The sequence below is a fragment of the Eretmochelys imbricata genome, chromosome 15 (genome assembly GCF_965152235.1).
Source record: "Eretmochelys imbricata isolate rEreImb1 chromosome 15, rEreImb1.hap1, whole genome shotgun sequence".
NCBI classification, from domain to species: Eukaryota; Metazoa; Chordata; order Testudines; family Cheloniidae; genus Eretmochelys; species Eretmochelys imbricata.
Genome location: NC_135586.1, coordinates 8616663 through 8632510, shown reverse-complemented (window position 1 = coordinate 8632510; position 15848 = coordinate 8616663). Strand labels below are relative to the sequence as shown.

At 43.5% G+C, this 15848-nt stretch overlaps 1 protein-coding gene across 3 annotated transcripts in view; it reads left to right on the top strand.

The window, feature by feature from the left end:
• Nucleotides 1–14677, top strand: part of FBXO21 (F-box protein 21) — a 44067-nt gene extending 29390 nt beyond the window's left edge. For all 3 annotated transcript variants that reach the window (XM_077834671.1, XM_077834669.1, XM_077834670.1), the window contains 2 exons: nucleotides 912–1069; nucleotides 10872–14677. In XM_077834671.1, coding sequence (XP_077690797.1) covers nucleotides 912–1069; nucleotides 10872–11050 — 337 coding nt within the window. In that variant the 3' untranslated portion in view covers nucleotides 11051–14677. The remainder of the gene's footprint in view (nucleotides 1–911; nucleotides 1070–10871) is intronic.
• The last annotated feature ends 1171 nt before the right edge of the window (nucleotides 14678–15848 follow it).

Sequence of the window (15848 nt, the reverse complement as noted above, 5' to 3'; positions counted from 1 at the left end):
TATGGCGTGTGTTTTATACAGGAGGTCAGACTAGATGATCACAGTGGTCCCTATGTGCTTATATGACAGCAAGGTGTTTGTTACCAAGGAAGGTGGGATTGGGGGCAGTATACGTGAACTACATACCTGAGGCTCTTACAAGGTTGTACTTCACCCTTTAGAAATTCTTGTAACCTAATTCTGCATAAAAAACTTCTTTATTGGAATTTTGCCCTTGGGCTTACAAGTTGTGGCATGATCCCATATGACCATTTGCTGCAAAGTAAGATTTATGGTGTATGGGCTGTGAGCTAGTAGATGCTGTCCTGCTCGGGGCATTCAAATACTATGGTGAAGGATAGGCTGGAATTGATCAGCCATTGAGGAAATGGAAAGAAGGTGTCGTCATCTCTGAAGTGATTTGGATGGGTGTGAGGCAAGAACCATGGTGAAAATGATTATTGGTTTATCAGCAGAGATGGGGAGAGAATGGCTGTTTGTGTTCAGTTAAACAAATGTGAGTTTGCTTTATTATTCAAAATATTTTCTTTGACCACGGAGTTAAAGTACGGGATGACTGTTCCAATTCCCTCCCATACGAAGGAATATTGTAAAAGGATCTCTTTGAACAAGTCTTCCACTTGCAGTCCCATGCTCAGGTGGATTGGATTAGAATTGGCACCATGAGAACTCCATTAATCTTTTGTTCTCAGAATTACTCTTAATTTGCTTTGTCTTCAGTTTGAAGGTAGAACATGAATTTCTTAATTCTTCAGTCAATGGTGTTCTTTATACAGACTCTCTCCCAGGAGCTCATGAGTGCCAGCATGCAGATCCCATACCCTTTAGTGGTAGTCTTCCTCTCTCAAGAAGAGTATCTAGCTGTGCACCTTTCCAAGATTTTGATTAATTTGTTTAATACTTCTAATTAGATACGGCTATAACTGTGTCATCTATGGCTGGGATCCCACCTGCATGATGGGACAAGAATGGATTAGAAATATGAATGTCCATAGCCTACCTCATGGTCCCCATCAACCTTTTTACAATGTGCTGGTGGAGGATGGATCCTGCAGATACGCTGCTCAAGGTGAGCAAATAAATCAGCCTGTAGATGTGATACGTGTGCATTTCATTTATTTGTAAATGTGTGGTATATCAGATCTGTTCTGCTTAATATTTGAACAATGTTAATATTTACACTAAAGTTATATGGATATTAAAACACTAGGGATTATTATTTAAACAGATTAATATGTACTCTGAAAATCAAGATTAAAGCAAGAAGGAAACTGATATTCAAATCTTAAATTGACCTACCTTGCTTCTGAACACCCCCATAACTTCTCAATGAGATCAGTACTACTAGGAATGAACTGAAAAGTTAACTTCAGTTTAACTTGCCACCCTCCAATTTTATTTTGAAATACCTTTAATAGTTTACATGATAAGAAAACACTGCTGAAAACTTTGATTGCTGTGTTTGGAAGAATAGATCCAACTTTTACTTAAATCTGAAAATTATTTGGTAGTATTACAGTTGATGCAATTCTGTAAGGGGCCTGAGAACAGTCTGAACACGTAGCAGGTGAGCTTCATTGTCTAAACAGAATATGTTAAGGATGTAACCTAGTGAGGAGGGCTTTAAACTAGGTTCACCAGGGGAAGGAGACCAAAGCTCTGAGGTAAGTGGGGAAGTGGGACACGGGGAGGAAGCACAAGCAGGAGGGCGCAAGAGGGGAGGGCTCCTGCCTCATACTGAGAAAGCGGGACGATCAGCGAGTTACCTTAAGTGCCTATACACAAATGCAAGAAGCCTGGGAAACAAGCAGGGAGAACTGGAAGTCCTGGCACAGTCAAGGAATTATGGTGTGACTGGAATAACAGAGACTTGATGGGATAACTCACATGACTGGAGTACTGTCATGGATGGATATAAGCTGTTCAGGAAGGGCAGAAAAGGTGAGGGAGTTGCACTGTATGTAAGGGTATATCTACGCTACAAAATTACTCCGATTTTACAGAAGTTAATTTTTGGGAACAGATTGTACAAAGTCGAGTGCATGCGTCCACACTAAGCACATTAATTCAGCTTTGTGCATCCACAGTACTGTGGCAAGTGTCGACGTTCCGAGTGGTGCACTGTGGGTAGCTATCCCGCAGTCCCCGCTGCCCATTGGAATTCTGGGCTGAGCTCCCAATGCCTGATGGAGCCAAAAATTTGTCGCGGGTGATTATGGGTAAATGTCGTCAGTCAACTCTCCCTCCATGAAAGCAACGGCAGACAATCATTTCGTGCCCTTTTCCTTGGATTCTCCAAGCAGACGCCATAACAGGGCAAGCATGGAGCCCGTTCAGTTCACCACAGCAGTTATGACCATTGTAAATACCTCACGCATTATTGTGCAGTTTATGCAGAACCAGAACCTGAAAAACCAAGTGAGGAGGCTACAGCAGCATGGTGACGAGAGTGATGAGGACATGGACACAGATTTCTCTCAAACCACGGTCCCCGGCAATTTGGAGATCATGGTGTTAATGGGGCAGGCTCATGCCGTGGAATACCGATTCTGGGCCCGGGAAACAAGCACAGACTGGTGGGACCGCATAGTGTTGCAGGTTTGGGATGATTCCCAGTGGCTCCGAAACTTTTGCATGCGTAAGGGCAGCTTCATGGAACTTAGTGACTTGCTTTCCCCTGCCCTGAAGCACAAGAATACCAAGATGAGAGCAGCCCTCACAGTTCAAAAGCGAGTGGCAATAGCCCTGTGGAAGCTACCAGTCAGTCAGTAATCAATTTGGAGTGGGCAACTCTACTGTGGGGGTTGCTGTGATGCAAGTAGCCAACGCAATCATTGAGCTGCTGCTATCAAAGATAGTGACTCTGTAGATGTCTTTGTTGCAATGGGATTCCCTAACTGTGGTGGGGCTATAGACGGAGCGCATAACCCTGTCTTGGCACCGGAGAACCAGGGCAGCCAGTACATAAACAGTAAGAGGTACTGCTCAATGGTGCTGCAAGCACTGGTGGATCACAAGGGATGTTTCACCAACATCAACGTGGGATGGCCGGGAAAGGTTCATGAGACTCGCATCTTCGGGAACTCTGGTCTGTTTAAACGGCTGCAGGAAGGGATTTACTTCCTAGACCAGAAAATTACTGTTGAGGATGTTGAAATGCCTATAGTTATGCTTAGGGACCCAGCCTACCCCTTAATGCCCTGGCTTATGAAGCCATACACAGGCACCCTGGACAGTAGTAAGGAGCTGTTCAACTATAGGCTGAGCAAGCGCAGAATGGTGGTAGAGTGTGCATTTGGACGTTTAAAGGGTCGCTGGCGCAGTTTACTGACTCGCTATGACCTCGGTGAAACCAGTATTCCCATTGTTCTTGCTGCTTGCTGTGTGCTCCACAATCTCTGTGAGAGTAAGGGGGAGAAGTTTATGGCGGAGTGGGAGGTTGAGACAAATCACCTGGCCACTGAATACATGCAGCCAGACACCAGGGCGATTAGAAGAACACAGCAGGAAGCGCTGCGCATCAGAGAAGCTTTGAAAACTAGTTTCATGACTGGCCAGGGTACCGTGAGACACTTCTGTTGGTTTCTCCTTGATGAAAACCTGCCCCCTTGATTGACTCTAATTCCCTGTAAGCAACCCACCCTCCCCGCTTCTATCACAGCTTGCTTGCAAAGGAAATAAAGTCATTATCATTTAAAAACCACGTATTCTTTATTAATTGATTATAAAAATAGAGAGAGAACTCACAAAGTAGACCAGGTGGGGTGTGGGAGGAGGAAAGGAAAAGGCCACTTCAAAACTTGTTGAATGACAGCCTTTTGTTGCTTGGGCTGTCCACTGGGGTGGAGTGGTTGCGTGCTCGGAGCCTCCTCTCCTCCCCCCCGCCCACGTTCTTGGGCGTCTGGGTGAGGAGGCTATGGAACTTGGGGAGGAGGGAGGGCGGTTAAACAGGGGCTGCAGCTGCAGTCTGTAATCCTCCTGCCGTTCCTGAACCTCTACCAGATGCCGGAGCATGTCCGTTTGATCCCACAGTAGCTCCAGAGTTGCATCCTGCCTTCTCTGATTTTCCTGCTGCCACCTCTCATCTCGATCATCCCTCCTGTCCTCACGTTCATTGGCCACTTTCGTATACTGTGCTACTGTGTCCTTCCACACGTTCTGCTGAGCTCTGTTAGTGCCGGACGACTGCATGAGCTTAGAGAACATTTCATCGCACGTGCATTTTTTTTCACCGCCTTATCTGAAATAGCCTTTGGGATGGAGGAGGAAGGCTTGAAACATTTGCAGCTGCGGGAGGAAAAAAAGGGAGTGAAGTATTTAAAAAGATATATTTCGCAGAACAACAGCTATACTCTTTCACGGTGAACAACACTATTCACATTACAGAGCACGTGTGATTTTGGTACAGGGTCGCATTCTGCATCTTATATTGAGTGCCTGTGGCTTTGGTGTTAGAGATCACACACGCAGGGCCGGGCAACAGAATTCGGCTTGCAGGCGGCCATGGTAAGCCATGGTCTTTTGGCTTCTGCAACCTTCATAACAGCAGCGCCCTCCTCTCCCATACAAGCAAAGCCCGTTGAGTTGGCCATTTAGTGCTCCGGTTTTTGTGTTAACATGCAGCAGCAGAAACCAAACTAACCCCCCCAACCATCCAATTCCCTGTGATGATCGCTTTACCCCCTGCTAGCCAAATGCGAACAGCTCAATGCTAATGTCCTCCCACCACCACTTCGCTAACTGCGGGGAGTTAGTCTTTTCAACCACAGGCAAACAACCCAGTAGGAACGGCCACCTCTGAATGTCCCTTAATTAAATTCCCCTATTTCAGCCAGGTTACCATGAACGATATCGCTCTCTGAGGATAACACAGAGAGATAAAGAACGGATGTTGCTTGAATGCCAGCAAACACCGGGACCATAAGCTGCCAGGCTTTGTCATGCAGTGATACCAGATTACTTGCTGCTAGCATGGCGTGGTAAAGTGTTCTACCATGGAGGACAGAATAAGGCTGCTCTCCCCAGAAACCTTCTGCAAAGGCTTTTAGAGTACCTCCAGGAGAGCTTCATGGAGTTGTCCCTGGAGCATTTCCGCTCCATCCCCAGACACGTTAACAGACTTTTCCAGTAGCTGTACTGGCCACAAATGCATCCCAAGTCCTCAGGCCAAATGAATCATTAAAAAATGCTTGCTTTTAAAACATGTATTATATTTTAAAGAGTACACTCACTAGAGGTCCCTTCTCCAGCTTGGTTGGGTTGGGAGGGTGTTTCAGTCAGGGTGATAAAAAGATCCTGGCTGTCTGGGAGAACGATGTGCTGCGTGCTCTCCCCTAGCTCATCGTGCTCCTCATCTTCCCCGTCCACAAAATCCTCAGGCATGGTGGAAAGTAACCCATCATCGGAGCCCACAGATAAGGGTGGGGTAATGGTGGCGGCCCCCCCTAGAATTGCATGCAGCTTAGCATAGAAGTGGCATGTCTGGGGCTTTGTCCTGGAGCATCCGTGTGATTCTTTGGTTTTCTGGTACGCTTGTCTGAGGCTCCTTAAGTTTCACGCGGCACTGTGTTGCGTCCCTGCTGTAGCCTCTGTCCTTCATGGCCTTGGAGATTTTTTGAAATGTTTTGGCATTTCGTCTTTTGGAACGTAGTTCTGATAGCACGGATTCCTCTCCCCATACAGCGATCAGATCCAGTACCTCCTGTTCGGTCCATGCTGGAGCTCTTTTTCGATTCTGGGACTGCATGGTCACCTGTGCTGATGAGCTCACCTGGCCAAACAGGAAATGAGTCAAAAGTTCCCAGGGCTTTTCCTGTACACCTGGCCAGTACATCCAAGTTCAGAGTGCTGTCCAGAGCGGTCACAATGGTGCACTGTGGGATAGCTCCTGGAGGCCAATAACATCGAATTGCGTCCACACTAACCCTAATTCAAAACGGCGATGTCGATTTCAGCGCTAATCCCCTCAGGGAGGAGTACAGAAATCGATGTTAAGAGCCCTTTATGTTGACAAAAATGGCTTTGTTGTGTGGATGGCTACAGGGTTAATTTGATTTAACGCTGCTAAAATCAGCATAAACTCATAACGTAGACCAGGCCTAAGAGAGCAGTATGACTGCTCAGAGCGCCGGTATGAAACTGCAGAAAAACCTGAGAGTCTCTGGATTAAGTTTAGAAGTGTGAGCAACAAGGGTGATGTTGTGGTGGGAGTCTGCTATAGACTACCAGACCAGGGGGATGAGGTAGACGAGGCTTTCTTCCGGCAACTAACGGAAGTTACTAGATCGCAGGCCCTGGTTCTCATGGGAGACTTCAGTCGCCCTGTTATCTTCTGGGAGAGCAATACAGCGGTGCACAGACCATCCAAGATGTTTTTGGAAAGTGTAGGGGACAGTTTCCTGGTGCAAGTGCTGGAGGAACCAACTAGGAGCAGAGCTCTTCTTGACCTGCTGCTCACAAACGGGGAAGAATTAGTAGGGGAAGCAAAAGTGGATGGGAACCTGGGAGGCAGTCACCCTGAGACAGTAGAGTTCAGGATCCTGATACAAGGAAGAAAGGAGAGCAGCAGAATACGGATCCTGGACTTCAGAAAAGCAGCCTGACTCCCTCAGGGAACTGATGGGCAGGATCCCCTGAGAGAATAACATGAGGGGGAAAGGAGTCCAGGAGAGCTGGCTGTATTTTAAAGAATTCTTATTGAGGTTACAGGAACAAACCATCCCGATGTGTAGAAAGAATAGTAAATATGGCAGGCGACCAGTTTGGCTTAACAGTGAAATCCTTGCTGATCTTAAACACAAAAAAGAATGGACAAATGACTAAGGAGGAGTATAAAAATATTGCTCAGGCATGCAGGAGTGAAATCAGGAAGGCCAAATCACACCTGGAGTTGCAGCTAGCAAGAGATGTTAAGAGTAACAAGAGGGGTTTCTTCAAGTATGTTAGCAACAAGAAGAAAGTCAAAGAAAGTGTGGGCCCCTTACTGAATGAGGGAGGCAACCTAGTGACAGAGGATGTGGAAAAAGCTAATGTACGTAATGCTTTTTTTGCCTCTGTCTTCACGAACAAGGTCAGCTCCCAGACTACTGCACTGGGCAGCACAGCATGGGGAGGAGGTGACCAGCCCTCTGTGAGGAAAGAAGTGATTTGGGACTATTTAGAAAAGCTGGATGAGCACAAGTCCATGGGGCTGGATGCGCTGCATCCGAGAGTGCTAAAGGAGCTGGCGAATGTGATTGCAGAGCCATTGGCCATTATCTTTGAAAACTCATGGCCATCGGGGGAGGTCCCGGAAGACTGGAAAAAGGCTAATGTAGTGCCTATCTTTAAAAAAGGGAAGGAGGAGGATCCTGGGAACTACAGGCCAGTCAGCCTCACCTCAGTCCCTGGAAAATCATGGAGCAGATCCTCAAGGAATCAATTATGAAGCACTTAGAGGAGAGGAAAGTGATCAGGAACAGTCAGCATGGATTCACCAAGGGCAAGTCATGCCTGACTAATCTAATTGCCTTCTATGAGGAGATAATTGGCTCTGTGGATGAAAGGAAAGCAGTGGACGTGTTATTCCTTGACTTTAGCAAAGCTTTTGTTACGGTCTCCCACAATATTCTTGCCAGCAAGTTAAAGAAGTATGGGCTGGATGAATGGACTATAAGGTGGATAGAAAACTGGTTAGATCGTCGGGCTTAACGGGTAGTGATCAATAGCTCTATGTCTAGTTGTCAGCCGGTATCAAGCGGAGTGCCCCAAGAGTCGGTCCTGGGGCTGGTTTTGTTCAATATCTTCATTAATGATCTGGAGGATGGCATGGACTGCACCATCAGCAAGTTTGCAGATGACACTAAACTGGGAGGAGTGGTAGATACGCTGGAGGTTAGGGATAGGATACAGAGGGACCTAGACAAATTGGAGGATTGGGCCAAAAGAACTCTGATGAGGTTCAACAAGGACAAGTGCAGAGTCCTGCACTTAGGATGGAAGAATCCTATGCTCCGCTACAGACTAGGGACTGAGTGGCCAGGCAGCAGTTCTGCAGAAAAGGACCTAGGAGTTACAATGGACAAGAAGCTGGATATGGGTCAACAGTGTGCCCTTGTTGCCAAGAAGGCTAACAGCGTTTTGGGCTGTATAAGTAGGGGCATTGCCAGCAGATCGAGGGACGTGATCGTTCCCCTCTATTCGACATTAGTGAGGCCTCATCTGGAGTAGTGTGTCCAGTTTTGGGCCCCATGCTACAAGAAGGATGTGGAAAAATTGGAAAGTGTCCAGCGGAGGGCAACAAAAATGATGAGGGGACTGGAACACATGACTTATGAGGAGAGGCTGAGGGAACTGGGATTATTTAGTCTGCAGAAGAGAAGAATAAGGGGGGATTTGATAGCTGCATTCAACTATCTGAAAGGGGGTTCCAAAGAGGATGGATCTAGACTGTTCTCAGTGGTGACAGATGACAGAACAAGGAGTAATGGTCTCAAGTTGCAGTGGGTGAGGTCTAGGTTGGATATTAGGAAACACTATTTCACTAGGAGGGTGGTGAAGCACTGGAATGGGTTACCTAGGGAGGTGGTGGAATCTCCTACCTTTGAGGTTTTTAAGGTCCAGCTTGTCAGAGCCCTGGCTGGGATGATTCAGTGTTGGATTGGCCCTGCTTTGTGCAGGGGGGACTAGTTGACCACCTGAGGTCCCTTCTGTTACACTTCCAACCCTGATATTCTATGATGGAATTTCAGCCTTAACCCTGAATTTTTTGGCTTTTGTGAGGATTTTTTTTCTTGTTTTTGTCAGGTTTCTAAGGAGATTTGGACAAAAATCAGGAGTAAAGTCATTGTGTAATGGAAGGTTTCATTTTTATGATCACTATGCCTTTTATAGAAATTGTTCTGGCCATTTTTTAATGCACTGTACTATATAAAAAAATAAATCTGGTGGTGGTCCGAACACAGGAATATTGAGTGCTAGGAACTCCTGCATTCTGATCCTTCCTGTGACACTAACTTCCCCCTTGATCTTGGGCAGATTACTTCACTTGCCTTCCTCTCACTATCTATAAAATGGGGACAATACCTTCATCACAGGGGTGTTACAAAGATTGATTAAATGTTTCTGAAGCACTTTGATTATGAAAATTTATTTTGACTGAATATGGTTCAGCTTTCACTAGAGGGTGCTGTCTAACATAGTTTGCAGTACAGTACATGAGGGTAAGTTTAAAAATTAAATGCAAAGGTCAGATACACTTGTAGGTGTAAAATACAGGGAGATTAGTGGTTCTAGATTTCCCCAAATATTTTACTTTGCACTTGGTAGTCCGAAAATAAGTAGTATTTGGGATTCTTGAATCTGTGCCTCTGCCCCAATGCTTGTGTGTTTATGAAGCAGACTTTTTGGAAGGTCCTGCTTTTTCTAAGAAATAACATTTTCTTCTCTCTGCACACATTATTAGGATGAGAATAAAATATCTTCCCCAGTATCTTACTATATGTGTTATATTCTCATCTGTTTCCCTTTTTGTAATCTAAATTAGTAACTGTAGTACTGGCTGGTCGCAGAGCCCAAGTTCTCATCTTTAGTGAGTTCCAGGGGTTTTGGTTCTGGAGCACAATCTCGTATGCTACAGTTGTTTTGTCCTTACTTTCCATCCCATATCTCACCCATGCTTCCTGTCCCTTCCAAACTCTGTGCAGGTCACTTTTTGCTTGTTGCATCAATTTCAGTTTTGTGCTTTAGAGAGAGTGTGGGATTTTGAGGGGGAGAATTTCAAACAAATATGTTTGTTTTTTAAAGTTTTAACAGTTGCGATTTATATGGTTTGGGTCACAATTAACTACTAAATGCATTACCAGTAATTCTAAGTGAGTTTTCACCATATTGCTTGTGAAAGATCAGTTTAATTGTTGCTAGTTTCAGAACTACGGATGGATGGATTGTTCCTAAGCAGTGATCTCAGCATCCTCCCCAAGAACTATAAATAAGCTAAACAGTGCTGTGCATAGCTTGTATTCACCCATATTCCAGTTGCTGCCAAGTATACATTACATCATTCAAGACCTCCACAGGGATCGTACACCTGAGAGTCACTAATGGCCACTGCACAGCAATACTGCTTTTCACAAATGAGAGCTTTTCCTCTGACAGAATAAACGAGTAGTAGTCATTTGGTTCATCTTCTTACTGTAGCACCATTGCTTCTGATCTTACTTTAATCTCTGTGTGTGCAATGATTAAATGGTCATGTTTTAAAAATAGGAAAGAACATGAAAATACTGTGGTGGTAAGGAGTAAACGTTTACTTCTGATAGGACTGCTATTCCAGAAAATTTGAATTTTAAATGCTAATCTCTGTGTGCTAGACGTAGCTCAAATCCCAGCAGGTCCTCGGGAGCCTTCAAGGGGGAAGATACAATTCTTCCTTTGTGCATGTTTGAGACAACTGACTTTTCCTTTGCTCTTCAAACAATTTGGCAGTTTGTAAGGACCTCTTCTGGGAATTGGCTTCCTGACTGTGGGAGTTAGAGCCCAGTTGTGTAGCTTCTACATAGATGGAGTGCCGATAGGATTGGGCCCTAATTCCCAGATGTCCTTGTTCTCTCTTCAGTATGAACCATTCCCTTCTCTTCTGCATAGTGAACTGATATCCATTAATGACTTCACAGCAACAGCCAGTTAGCATTCTGACATTCTAGTTTAATTCCAGTGGTACTCTTCTCAGACATGGTAGTTTGGTGGTAGTATAAAAAATATATCCGCTCTGCTCAGAAAACTGAGCAGGTGAAACCCTCAAACAGAAGATTGACTAACTGAAGGCAGAGACAAATAGCTTCTTCATTGCTGGGCATTAGTGTGCTGATAACTGCTTTTTCTTCTCCCTACAGAGAACTTGGAATATAACTTGGAGCCTAATGAAATCCCTCACCCTGATATCGGCCGCTATTTTTCAGAATTTACAGGCACTCACTACCTGGCAAATGCAGAGCTGGAGATTAGGTATCCTGAGGATTTGGAACTTACTTGTGCAGCCGTCCAAAAGATCTACAGTACAGTCAAGGAATGAGCGTAACTGGATCACAAGGACAGAAGAGAGTTTATCACAGCTGCTGCTATATCCTCTTTGTGGACAGTATTATGGAAGCCAATTTTCACAATGATCTTCAGGCTTATGCCCCAGGAATTGCATCGCACTTCGTAACCTGTAATAGTCCAATACCCACTCAGTCACCATCTGCCAACACTAGTCAATTAATTTGGGATCCATTGGTATTCCAGACAAGGCATACTTTGATTGTCACTTCAAGATAATGAATGAAGTGTATTATCCCCTTGAGTGCTTGCATTTACCACTCATGTGTTTATGACCTATTTTTCATATTTAGGATCTGAGCATGTTACGACTCTAGCTGGAGTCTGGAGTAATAAGGAGATTGATCATACTTGCAGTATTTTTTTTATATGTATATATTCTGTGTATGTGGTAGTTTTAAGGTCTCTCTGAAGTTCCACAATAGCTTCCTCGATTCTGACTTTCCTCTTACCCTGACAATGATTGGTGTTGCTAGCGTTCCAGTGCTGAAATCGCTTGTCAGCCTTGGCAGTGGCATGGCAACTTTCTCGAACAAGAATCATGAGACACCGTATGATGGTGAGTTCAGCAGTAACTTAAATGGACCTCCTCCGTGTAATGCTTCCAGCTGTTACGAACACATCGTTACAGAAAATAAGATCCTGGCAGTTTTCTCGCCCCAATAAACTTCTTGTTGGGACCCTGATTCCTACCTGTACTTTTTCTTCCATTATGTCCCCTTCATGGTGTTGAATTTGTGATATGGTCATACATGTATTTTTCTACATGTCTCCTCTTACCTGGCTGAAACTGTTAAAACTTGTAGTTTGCTAGTAGAACCACCATCTTGTGATGGCAAACTGCTGAAGTCTTTATTTAGTGAGCTGTCGTTATCTATACTGTCAGATTGCGATTGTGCCATGAAAGCCAGTAGACACCAGCATCTGGCAAACAATACATAAAGACCTTATTTCCTATATTGTGATGCCTTCTCTCTTTTGATCAAAAGAAAACTGCCCTTTGGAGGGGGTTAAGAGGGTTAACTATTTGTCCAAATTCTGACTTCTGCAAGGGAGGTGCTTCAGAAACTGAGGACACTTGAATTGTAATGGGGCTGCCACTGTAGAGTCTGCAAAGCCTAGAAAAATAGTACATGGTTATTTTCTTTTAGGGTTACATAAGAATTGGATGTGAAGTTGCAAAGTATTTACAAAGGTATGGAATATCTACAGTACTTTAGTTTCTAAATTAATAACTCTAGGCAGGCTGCAGTCATTGTTTCTAATTACTGAAGTTACTATGTACTGTAGTTACATAGTTATAGAGAGAAGACTTAGAGTAAGATGAAATCCTTATTCTTTTAACATTTTAAATGTCTCTGTGCACTAACGTGCACCTTTCTTTTTAAGATAATCATTGATTTGCACGCAGTCTTGTGTAAATATTTAACAAGCAACAGTAAAGTTGTCGTGATCTGCAAGTTCCTCAACACTTTAGAGAGGCAGCAGAAAAAAACCTAATAGTGCTAATAAAAAGAAAAGAATAAAATTACACTACAATAAATTTTCTGATAATCCCAGCTGAATTGAAGGGGGATTTAGGTACAAAATTGTCACTGATTTGAGAGCAATGTAGCTAAATCCCTGTGCAAACTCTGCAAACTTCAAACTAAACTCCAAATCTCTGTCTCTAAGGGGTTGAAAATATAATTTTTAGGGCCTATCCTGTAAAATTGCCCATGCTTGGAGGGACTCTGCTAGTTGAGTAAACGAGGGAACACTGCCTTCAGTTTTAATTTCTAGGCTGTTGTGCATCTGACCCTTAAACATCTAGTAGAAAGAGGCAGATGACTAGGAGTCAGGATTTCCAGGTTCCCAGCTCTTCCACTACCCACTGTGTGGCCTTGGGCAAGTGACTTCTCTCTGCCTCACTTTATCTGCAGAATGGATGGTCTAATATTTACCTATAGTACCTCCCAAGGGTGTTTTTGCAAATGTTTGGAAGGCGCTTTGAAATCCTCTGCTGAAAGGTGCTTTATAAATGCAAACTCTTATTCTGCTATTGAATATCAATGGTACACGTGCAATTAAACTCCTACACAAGCTCTGGTCACATAGGAGTTTATTTCAGCAGCGTGTTTCAGTGTGACTTGGTTTTCTTTTGCTTTCAAAGATAACATTAAAACAAAATTTTAACCTCAAGTTATAACTGTAAATATGTATTGAGACACATTTTAAATATATGCTATAATTTAGTGATATGAAATGAGCTCTAAAGTAGCCCATACAGCCTGTTTGTGTACATTTTTATTTGGGCACTTATATATTTTTTTAGAAAGTGGATTTTGGAAAGTGTAGAAGATCTTTTTATATACACACAAAGCATGAAAAAATACCTCCTCCCCACCCCACTCTCCTGCTGGTAATAGCTTATCTAAAGTGATCACTCTCCTTACAATGTGTATGATAATCAAGTTGGGCCATTTCCAGCACAAATCCAGGTTTTCTCACCCCAAACCCCCCCCCCCACACACACAAACCCACTCTCCTGCTAGTAATAGCTTATATAAAGTGACCACTCTCCTTACAATGTGTATGATAATCAAGGTGGGCCATTTCCAGCACAAATCCAGGGTTTAACAAGAACGTCGGGGCGGGTAGGAAAAAAACAAGGGAAAATAGGTTACCTTGCCTAATGACTTAGCCACTCCCAGTCTCTATTCAAGCCTAAGTTAATTGTATCAAATTTGCAAATGAATTCCAATTCAACAGTTTCTCGCTGGAGTCTGGATTTGAAGTTTTTTGTTGTAATATCGCAACTTTCATGTCTGTAATCGCGTGACCAGAGAGATTGAAGTGTTCTCCGACTGATTTATGAATGTTATAATTCTTGACGTCTGATTTGTGTCGATTTATTCTTTTACGTAGAGACTGTCCAGTTTGACCAATGTACATGGCAGAGGGGCATTGCTGGCACATGATGGCATATATTACATTGGAGAGTGGGGTGGGAGGAGGTATTTTTTCATGCTTTGTGTGTATATAAAAAGATCTTCTACACTTTCCACAGTATGCATCCGATGAAGTGAGCTGTGGCTCACGAAAGCTTATGCTCAAATAAATTGGTTAGTCTCTAAGGTGCCACAAGTACTCCTTTTCTTTTTGCGAATACAGACTAACATGGCTGTTACTCTGAAACCTATAAAATGCTTGGTGCTGAATTCTCTGATTTACTCTTGTATTGATTTATCTGATGGGACAGGGCACTGGATACCTCAGTTCTGGATGCTAGTACTCAAATTGCTATGTAACTTTTACTTCATGGTACATGAGGATGATAGCGAGTGGATCTGGGGGATGTTGAGACTTGCCTGCAATGGACTTGATTCTTGCCAATGTTTCACTTGTACAACACTGAAACGTAGCATTACATATCTTTCTTATAATGGATAAGGAATGTCCAATACCTAATGATCCGCGTGTTTCTCTAGGTGCTCTGGTTTTTCCCAATTTGTATTTTTCCTGAATTTTTTTTTATTCAACGTGCGGACAACTTTTCCCCCCACGTCCTGTGGCCCTTATGACTTGGAAAATCCCAATAAAATAAATAATTGATTAAAAATTTGGCTATTTGTTTTTCTTCTAAAGCAGACCACCTACCATGTTACAAACCAAGAGGCTTGTGGGGTTTTAAAACAGATCACAAAGGGCTGTTAGGAACATTTTTAAGGGTAAAGAATGCCATAGGTAAGATATGCCCCAAGAGTTTTCAGAAATAGAAGAAACCATATGGTATGCTTCTTTTTACATTCTCTGGTATGTCTGATTAGGCATATAAAATAGGTTTTTCTACAACGTGGACAGGAGTTCCATTTTAACATTAAGCTCAGTTTTCTAAAGCATATGCCTTAGACCCTAAAAACAAAGCAGCTTACTAGTGACCATGGCTGGCCTTAAGTACCAGAAAATCTAGTAACTACACGGGCTCTCTTGCTTCTAGATTCCTTGTAGAATCCTCAGCAATTTTGTCTTGATGTTGTGTTTTGAGTTCTTTCCTCCCTCACCCAACCTGCTACAATTGTGCACAAAGTCCAATTCCCTCTTCTAGCACTGGGACTGAAGGCAGGAATGGGAAAGCCAAGCTTCTGGCTATTGCTTATGGCTCTCCAAAACTCTTAACGCCATCCTTGCTGATTTCTCCAATTTGTTGCATTTACCTTCTTGACTTGACAACCATACTTTTCTGAAATAGCCCTTACGGAGCTGAACTATGCTAATATTCATTTTTAAAAATCATTTGCATCGGGAGCAAGACACTTAAGCTGGGGAGGGACCATGCACTCTTCTTATTGCTGCTTTTTCCTACAGGTAAGTAGGTGGACGATTTGCTTAACAAATGTAAATTAAAATTGTTTGAAAAAAAATCTCAGGGCAGAGGAGCAAATACATTAGTGGAGATCAGTGAGTGCTTTATGAATAGTTTTGATGCCTTTTTCCATCCCACTCCTTCCCAAACTGAGCTAGTCACAATGATTTGCATTTGTCACTTTTGGACTACATGACTGTAATTCACTGCGGGGTGGAAGTAATGTTCCAGTTGTCCAGAATGTGGCAGCTAGCCTTCCTGCTGTGAATAGCTGCCATGGAATGCTTGTCTCTTGTGCTCCAGATCCTGCTTCTGGCTCTTAGAGCTTGTCACTTTTATGGAGTTTTGCACTGAAATAGCTACAACAGTACAAGTTCCCAATGTAGACACCTTGTACTTGGATGAAGTGTTCGCAAGCAGAGTAACT